Here is a 9,839-nt window from a genome sequence, read left to right on the forward strand (position 1 = left end):
GGTTCTCAACCCATTATTGTGTGAAGTGCTATACATTTGGTGTGTATGTAACATAAATACAGGTGGTACCAACGTAAATGCTGTACTGACCTTCTAAGAGATCTGAGGCAGAGCCTAGACAGTACTCCATCACCAGCTGAGAAAAAGAACAGTGGCATGAATTATGTCACATGTACACTACATCCAGTCACATGTACCCGTAAATACTGTATAAAGTACAAGTATAAATCGGGCCTAAGACGAAGACATTTTAAGGTATTTTCCTGACACATAAGCTCTCATAAACAACATCTATACATGCAATGTATAGATAAATGGTATGTATGGTAATACTTCAGGTAATGTCCAGGTGCACAGCCACGCAGTTCTTCCCTGACAAGTAATGTCAATAGATGACATGACAGGTACTCGCAAAGGACCCTTTTCATAGACATTTTCACACGTAAACTCAGCGCATGCTAACGTAACGTTAATTGTGGATGCGTTTCCTGACGTTAATTACAGGAGCCATCCATGTTGGCACACAGTAACACCTAAATGAAAAACACCCAAATTAATATCATTTTCAGCTGCGTTTAATGGCCACGATTGCTGCTGTGAAAAGTGTTTACACTTCCCTACCACTTCTTTGGTACGGCACAACCTCAATATACACATGTTGCCTGACTGACAAATATACAATTTGTTTGTTAATTGTACTTTGTTCTTATCCAGAGAGACTTCTGAGAAGTGTGAGACAGAGTAAATAGGATTAACCCTAGTCAACAAACGACCGGGTAAATAGTCACATAAGTACAGTAGATTGCAAAGCAGTTTATGCTGCATCTACACCAGACTTTTCAAAGTGAGCGTATGCGTATGTACAGCGAAAATTCTCTGGTGTAGATCGGCCGTTAGGTCTTCAAAGAAACTACTGTAGGATACCAGACAAACATCAGACCTAGCATCTATCTAAACATCATGCTATAACATTCTTGACATTTGTGGTCAAGCAAAACAAATCTAAATGAAGCGTTATGTTATATACCGTATATCTACATGGTATAACTAGCGTCTATCAAAATCAGTGAAAAGAAGGGATAAAGGACGGGAGTCCTAGTGGGTGAGGTAGAGACTAGAGGTGAGTTTACATACACATACATACCCATGCTGTGTGCTCTCTCAGGTAACATCCTCTGTATTCAATGGTGTTGGGATGGCGAAGCTTCTGCAGAAACTTCACCTCCTTGATTATGTCCTGCCATTTCTGGAGACAGAAAAGAAGATTTACCATTGGCAATTAATAAAAAATTAGCCGAGTCGTTCACACACCCTTATTTGTCCTGGACAAAGAAAGCACAATCATTTCTGTTGTTATGATTGCAAAACCCACATTGCACGATAAGGTGCCATTGTTTATTTGGTTGGCAGCAAATTGAGCATCTCCGATTCTCAGCACGAGTGCATGGTCTGAATTCCTTTAACCAGTTTCAACCTGGCATGCCTATTTTGGGCATGTCAACACAGTGCGATGATTATCTACCTTGTCACGCTGTTGCCAGTTTAATTGATCCTACCTGTCAGCTGTCACATTGCTCAATGAAACCACAAGCTGCATCAGCTGACATATGCCAGGGGGATTTTTAGCTCTACATGGGCTGGCAATTCTCCAAAACGGAGCTGTAAATATCAAAATGCAATTTTTCACAAAACTGTGTACATTGTAGACTAGACTAGAGAGTGATTGATTCCCTGTGCTTTAACCACTTAAAACTTTACACTTTAAAAAAATTACAAAATCGATGACCAAGCTCAAAACACATCGCATTTATACTTTCAGAACTTAAAATAATAAATAAGCTCACAACATGCCGCACGCAATTCTTTTTGAGCTTGTAGATCATATATTATGTAACATTGATGCAGTATTGTACCCAATAGGTATACAGAGAAATGGCAGTTTCTTAACCTTTTCTTTATTTTTATGTGGTGGTAGCTGTTATAACAGGGGTCTTGCATTGACTATCATCATAGCACCAGCTACGATGCTGCCAAAATGTCTTGACATTACTAGAACTACGGCATGGATGGGCTTGTATGGCGACCGACCTTGACCTTGCCACACCGAACGACCCCGAGAAGCTTACGAAAGACAATTTTGCCTGTGTCTACACAACAGTTTATCAGTGGAGGAGCACTTTGGCTATCATGGGCAGAGCGCTCGCACGGAGCGTTTATTGATGCGTGCAACGTTCAAACCTATCAACCGTTGCTGTGCTCAAACGTTATTAGCAGAAACAGCCTATAGCTGAGACAACGGTATATGGACTTCTCATGGTTGTGGTAACGATTCAATAGCAGGTCGTAAATGACCGTGTTGTCACTGCAGACACAGCATGGAGGATCAAACGTGACTTTGATGAGTGACGCGCCTCTCCAAAATTTGAGCTATTTTCAGCTTGAAGCGCCAGAGAAGGCTGGACGGCGAGAGAGAGCTGAAACATGATGCTTGCCCCCGGGTAGACGAGCGCTACAGCACATCTTTACCATAGACATGCGTGGCAGAAAGGTCCTGGCAACTCAAAAAAGTATGTCCACGATTTCCGTGGACATAGCCCCTTTATGCTATTTGTGTTAATTCCATTTGAGATGGCACTAAGATGGTTGTTGATATGGTACGGTGTGTGTGGTCCCTATGACGACACTCTCGTTACCTCATTCGTTTGCTTGCCACTGTAGGACATCTTCTTGATGGCCACCACCTCATTGCTGCGCACATCTCGGGCCTGTGGAACAATGGACAGATTGTGGAAACGCAGACAAACCTAAGGCAAACCAGTCGGCCTGTCATGGTGTTGGAAAGCTATCCTAATTCACAGGCCAGTACATAAACATTCAATCAATTTAAGGAGGTGAATTGGGGTCATATTACATGTTAATTGAATTGCAAAACATCACAGCAACACACATTATACTGTATAGTACAGGCATGGTGGGCATTAACCACCTCTTTTTGATCTAAATAGCGCATAAAATGCAGCATAAAGATGTAAAGGCAATGGTGGATTTCAATGTCTGACACTGGGTGTCATGCACTAGACTCTATTACATGTCTTACAGGATTTGGTGTTCTCTTGAAGTAATATTTTAGGTTAACATGTAACTAAACTCTCTCAATCAAGAAACTTCCCGGTGTTTCGTCTTCAGGCTATTCCGTTCTTTGGTAGGTGAAGAAAAACAGCTAAGCAGCTGCTGAAAGCTGCCAAGAATTCACTTCCATTCATTAGCGACGTTATACCATGAATGCAAATGAATGCACAAAAAGCCATTTTTGTGACACATCCCTTGCCCTGAAATGTAGATTCACACTGAACTGTACTGTGAATGAGCATGATGGCCATTCTTAGGACTTGGAAAATGTACTTAACTTTTAAAAACACACAAAAGTATGAGGACACGGGATGAACATTTTTGTAACATTAAGTTATTTTCACTGTTGCAGTGAGTCTTTAAGGGAATGTAGCCAATGTACCTAACCCAGACTGCCTCACCACCAACAACAGGCCTGTTCCGTACTTACAAAGTAGACGGCACCGAAGCTGCCATGGCCGATCTCGCGGAGGTCAGCAAACAGCTTCTCGGGGTCATCTCGGTAGAAGAGCTCTGCCACCTCCGGGTCCTTCAGATTGCCTGCCCGTGCTGCACTGGCGGGCATGGCCAGGGCCTGGCTGGGGGAGAGAGACAGGGGTCAGGGTCAGTGTTGCCATGTCCTCTGATTATAAGTGACTTTGGGCTTGTTTTTCTGTAAAGTTGCTTTTAAATATTGGTAGTTGCAGGTAGGTTGTGTTTTTTTGGCCTCGTTTATAAATAATTACTTTAGTAAAGTAAGTTTATTTAGTGTAGAGGGGAAAAAGGAGGGGGCTACAATAGAGCCCTGGGGGACTCTGGTCAATTAAATATATAGGGTTTTTATGGTTAAAGGACATCTAGAAAACTGGTACAGGCAATGTCACGAGACTGATTTGAATCTGTGACAAGATACGTGACAAGGCTGGCCTGGGAGGTGCACAAACTCGTCGAAGCACTGTCTGGGACAGCTCCTGTGCATTAGCAAGACCTTAAAGGGCCTCTACAAACTAAGCTGTCTTGTCCTGACATCTCCTTACTACATCTGGTAATCAGATCGGGTGGCGACTGGCGTCAGGTGAAATCTCAACTTTAAAGTTGCTCCAAACATTGCAAAGACTACAGCTGATGGTACCGAGAGAGAGGAATTAAAAGTAGTACCATACTCTCCCTTCCCGATGAGTCCCACTGCCTATTAAACATACTCAATCGTGTACTCTTAACACATTACATTACAATGGCCCACTTAAGACGTGTCCTGAGTGGCTTTAGGACAGAGCCAGGTAGACACATCTAAGATCTAATCACCAAAACCACCTCTGGAGGTGGAAAGAGATACCAACCACATTATTAATAACGAATATATGCAAATCTAGGGCATTTACTACTACACAGTACGCACACCATGCAATAAATTAAATATTGGCCGCCATGCACATCTAATGAGGAACCACATACAAAGAGCAAGGTTGAGGGGTAGCTGAAATAACCCTAACTAGGTGTAAAATAAATAGCGTCAAAGCCAGGTCATGCAGGTGTGAGCATGCAACATAATGTCCCAAACAATTACTATCATTTATGAGAGAAGGCGGCCTTATTTTATGTCAGTAATAAGACTCCAGTCGAACATACATACTGGAGACATATTTTAATGACAGGTTAAATAGCTAGACACAATCTATGTGAGACATTCAACACTGTCAGTTGGAAATCTGGCTAAATCTTGGCCTTTATCGCACAGCTGGATGTTAACCAAGCAGGAAGTGAGAACACAGAATGAATTGGATTTTCCTCCAGTCCATTCAGAAGCAACGACAGCCAGCCAGTTGTGAGCTTGTAGATTGGCTACTGTCGCTATTTGTCGAACAACAAAGAAGAACACTCCCCCCCTCCCTTTGGTTCTTTTTTGTCTCCCTTTTTTTACAAATGAAACCCTGGTTGTTTAGTATGGCGAGGTGCTGGCTAGGACAGTGATTCTCAACCTTTTGAATTTCAAGGACACCCAGTTTGATATGCATTAGGTCACGGGCCCCCATTTGACAAGGATTTTGTATCTCTGGGAACCCAATTTATCTATAGCTGTAAATACTGAGTTTATCCATTGGGTTCCATTTGTTTCCAATCTCAGAGTCACAGGCCGATAATGGTCCATTTTGACCCGACGTTGAGAAACAGTGGGGCCAGGACGACAAAGACGAGCCAGCATCATTAGCATGCGTCTATGATTCAGTGCCTGCATGAAGACGCGGCCTTGGGGCTTCCATTTAATGCAATCCCTCATGGGCCACTTCCTTGAACCACTTAAGCCCTATATAATTTGACGTATGAAGAGTAGCGAAAATAGCCAGTCTGCAAGCTCACAGGGCATCACGACCCACAGTGAGGAACATTCGGGACATTTATTTCATCTTTTGAAAATCTTTGCCTGTAATGAGTTAACCCATTAAGACCGGGAACGCATCTGTGTAATTTATAGATTTCTTTGGCTATTTTTTCTTTTTTTAATCGTGAAAATGTGCAAATCTTTGAATACATATATTTTTTTGAAACAACATTTTTAACTCAAATCTTTGCTTCTGGGGGTCCCTAGATAGAACAACATATTTTGATGAGGATCGGCGGCCAAAAACATGATTTTGGGGGTCCTTGACATGAAAGAGTTTGAGAACCACTGATATAACATAGGTTTAAAAAAAAAACTGCTGGGATTTAGAAGACATTTGTAAAGATTTGCACAGATTTTCATGATTTTTCCAAAAATAGCAGATCTACAAGCTCATAGCGTGGCACTCGGTGCCACGCTGTGAGCTTGTACATCTGCTATTTTTTTAATAGCCAAAGAAATCTAAAAATGACACAGATGCGTTCCCCGGTCTTAACTCATCCATTCCAGTGCCCTTTGAGTGAAACCCTCTGTGATTAGTAACCATCAGGGGAGATAAATATTCTGTGAATAAGTCAAAAATCGAAAAATCTCTGGCACTGGGCAAACACAGCCAGAAATAAGTCTGGCACTGAATGAGTTTATTGGTTAAGGTTGAAAGTGGTAAAACGTAACTATGCAAGGGCAATACTGCCTGTGCGTGGCATCTGTGAAAAGTACCATAAAACAATTTCATGGCGTCATGGAAGTAGTTTGCTGGTGGTAAATCCGAGGAAGCACGACCACAGAGGCGTGTGTTGTGCATGTGTGTGTGTGAAGCCGCACACCCTCCAGCATTTAGTACCGGTACGGTACATGTTTAGATTTGACAGAATCGTCGCTATCTGGCAGAAACCTTCCATCTGCATAATTCACTCTCTTTTTTTCTGTGAATGCCCTGTTTATTTATTTATTCTATTTTGTACTTCCTCGCATCAGTGTCATGCAATAGTAGCAAAAGTACTAGCCGAGATACAAGCTCACAACGCGTCGCATTGTGAGCAGGTAGTTCTGCCATTTTCAATATCTTTGAAAAGGTTTAACCTGTAGTGACAAGTCCAAAATAGGCCCGCCAGGTTGAAAGTTATGGTAGTCTGTGGGATTTATAAATATTTAACCAATGAAAAGTATTAACAAGAGCTTGTGTGACCAAATACATTGGAACATAGGTAAAGTAATGGTTTTGGACATACAAGGTTTCTGCCCGACAGCGACAATATATATCCCGTGACAAATGCATCAATCTGGCTTTTAACACTTGCAACTCAAAACATGAAACGTTTGCAAAGCGAGCGACCAACTCTTTTTCCATTGCAAGTGGCAGAACATTCTTTCAAATAAGAGTGTGAAAGAGAGACGTTTCTTGTTCAACAGAAACGGCGAGTCATAATTTGGTGTGTCAATGAAGCCTGATGACCATGATCACATGGCTGAACCGACTCCGAGCTCCCAGACATGGGTGGCTGATATGGGTTGTCATTCTAGAGAGGGAAGCGAGGTTGTTACATTTGTACAGTGGAAACTACATCTATAGTATAGCCACTTATATAACCGTTTCCTCTTAACACATTTTTTTTGTCTAAGTCTATTTTATTGCCTATTTCATGTCTTATGTGTTGGAGATTCCCAACCTAAGATTTTCACAATGAGTGTGCCTGTACATCCAAAGCGACAATAAAACTCTGAGTCTAAGGGTGATTGAATTTTGTTGGGACACCAGCGCTGCGCACTGACAACAGTAGATCTATAAGCTCGTTGCACTGTTGGGAGCCCAAATATAAATCAGGCATTAGAACTGAGCAGAGTGCTCGCAACTGCAACCAGGTTCTGAAATGAATACCCTGCCTGCTACTGTAAGATTCATTTCACTCACATACGCCTACAGAAATTGGATTGTCTCTTGTTCCTAAACTTTAGCTAAATGCAACAGACAGTATAGTGTTTCACTCGATGTGGAGAAAAGCATTCCTTCTCCTCCTGACTGATGTACCATCTGGTGATAAATAATGGACAAATATGTCAAGCTGCTCCGTCATGATACCACAGCTAGTGGTCAATGACTTTGCTTCATCCCTTGTTGAGAAGCTACAGTTCTATGTTCAGACCCCAACTCAAGCCAACCCAACCCAGAATCGTGGAAAAGATATAAACAAAAGCGACATAATAAATGATACATCAATCAAAGCTTTAGGTCAGGCTGGTTTAACCACTAAAACCCTATACTTCATTTGTCACACCGCGACGATAGCCAAAAATAGTCTATATTTAAGCTCTTGTAGTTGTAGATCTGCTATTTTCGCTGAAGGTTTGCCTAGTTTAGCCAAATGTTTGACTATTCTGACATGCCATGAATAGGGACACCATGGTTCGTGTGGCTGGTGCCTGGCATTTTCCTTTAAAATATAGAATGACTATCCTTTTTCTACACCAGTGCCATATGAGAGTGAGACTCCTGTGTATTATATCCTTAAATATATCCAGAAGGTTTCCCGTTACTGCACACAAGTTTCCCCTTCAATAAAAATATTGATGACCCATCCAATTATTCATATAAGTTAGTTGACGATGGACGCACAACATTGGTATAACCACTTTCACCCTATAGTTAGTTGACCAGGGTTCCCCAGCCCAGGGCCCTGTACTCCTTTTTCCCACTACACCCAATGTCTTTAGCAAAAATAGCCGAATAGGGATGCTAGAGCTCATGTGATTAACTTTGGAGGGATGTCTGATTGCATAATGCTTTTTGGACTTGCTTTTACCCCGGCAGACCAGGGCCAAAATCACAAACTCATTAGAAAAGAGAAGACTCATTCCAGTTTACAAGGTGACCAATGACTTCTGACTGTTTACTCCTAGTAATGGACTTATTCTGTCAGAGATTATAAAGTCTTAGAGGAACATAATGCAATTGGGGCTTGTGTGGCTGATGTTTTTGGTTGACCTTTTAAATCTCATGTGAGTAGATGTTGGAAGCACAATCACTGCATTGTCCCCAAGTTGTACAGTAACTTTTGTCAGGGTGAGATTGACACACAATTACACTAACGCTACAGTACAATAATACCCAGTAGAATCCTGTGGAACTCTTTGAGTGTACACATCACCAAATATGTGGTTGTATTTGTACACTTTCAATTACCACTCAGGATCCGATACAGTGTGCATCAGATATCACACTGAGCAACCTTTCAGTGAACATAGATAAGAGAATCAGCTGAACAATCTCAGATGGGAGAACATTATGAGGCTGGTTCAGACTAGAGCCCGTTAGCTTCTTGTTGTGGTTCAGTGAAAAAAAACACATATAATATTGTTTCGATATACTACAAAACGGGGTATTGACGACGTCCAAAGTCTTCAACGTGTCGGCAACCATCTTATTATGAGCCAACGACTAGCTTATTTATGATACATGATAGCAAAAGCAAACTCAAGTATATCATCATTACCCCACCAGCTAGCTGACCTACCTAACTAGCAGTTAGCATGTTAGCATAGCATCACTTACCGCGGCTTATTGTGCCACTCGCTCCTCTTCCGCCACGAAAAAAAAAACAAGCGTTAGCACCGAAGCTAGCGAGCCACGGCGGTCCTCATAGCCCGGGTCCCTGAACCGCTTTTGTCAGTCTCCATCACCGAACTGTCTCCTCGGGGGGGTGGGGGTTGTCGGGGTGACTGACTACGGCTAACGGACGGTGGTGACTCCCTGGCTAACTAACGGGCTCCCTTGTTGTTCCGCTGGTTATGCTCTCACGACTAGCCGTAGCCAGCGGTCGGGGCTAACTAGCTTAGCTTTAGCTTAGCTCCTCCGGGGCTAGCAGCGCTCAGCTGGCTGCTGTGGCTGTATGCCGCTGCTTCCTCCTGCGGGGTGTGGCTGCTGCTCGGTGTTGCCAGATCGCGTGAGGAGGGGGACATGAGCGCAGCGACCACGTCTGTGAAAAAACAAAGCCCAGAAGAAGCGACTAGAGGCCATATTATGAGCAATTTAAATCTATATTCATCAACTATTTGGAAATAGTCGATCTACAACAAGCTCACAACGCGTCACTTGTAGATCTGCCAATGAAAAAAAAAGAATCTTGTAGAAAATTTGAAACATTTTAACAACACAAATCTTGTGTGGGGGGGGTGGGGGGCAGTTTGATTGATTGATTGAATACTTTATTAGAAGTTCGCAGAAAAAACGCTTGAAAGTACAGTTCAATACAAGGTCAGCTGAGCTAATAGGATTTAAAACCCAAGAAAGCCTATGGCTTGTTTCCATTGGGGTCCTTTGGGCGGTCCCTGGCAAAAAAATGTTTTCAGATGG

The 9,839-nt window shown here is 42.4% G+C and overlaps 1 protein-coding gene across 3 annotated transcripts in view; it reads right to left on the reverse strand.

The window, feature by feature from the left end:
* The window catches only part of taok2a (TAO kinase 2a), a 29,540-nt gene extending 20,174 nt beyond the window's left edge, over positions 1-9,366 (reverse strand). For 2 of the 3 annotated variants that reach the window (XM_080447499.1, XM_080447497.1), the window contains exons 1-5: positions 9,039-9,366; positions 3,560-3,703; positions 2,694-2,765; positions 1,145-1,246; positions 91-136 (exon numbers count right to left, since the gene is read on the reverse strand). In XM_080447499.1, coding sequence (XP_080303625.1) covers positions 91-136; positions 1,145-1,246; positions 2,694-2,765; positions 3,560-3,694 — 355 coding nt within the window. In that variant the 5' untranslated portion in view covers positions 3,695-3,703; positions 9,039-9,366. Of the gene's footprint in view, positions 1-90; positions 137-1,144; positions 1,247-2,693; positions 2,766-3,559; positions 3,708-9,038 lie in introns of all 3 variants that reach the window. The other variant, XM_080447498.1, reaches the window with a different exon arrangement.
* Between the last annotated feature and the right edge of the window lie 473 nt (positions 9,367-9,839).

This window comes from Gymnoscopelus braueri, assembly GCF_963280865.1.
Source record: "Gymnoscopelus braueri genome assembly, chromosome: 13".
In the NCBI taxonomy this organism is placed as follows: domain Eukaryota; kingdom Metazoa; phylum Chordata; class Actinopteri; order Myctophiformes; family Myctophidae; genus Gymnoscopelus; species Gymnoscopelus braueri.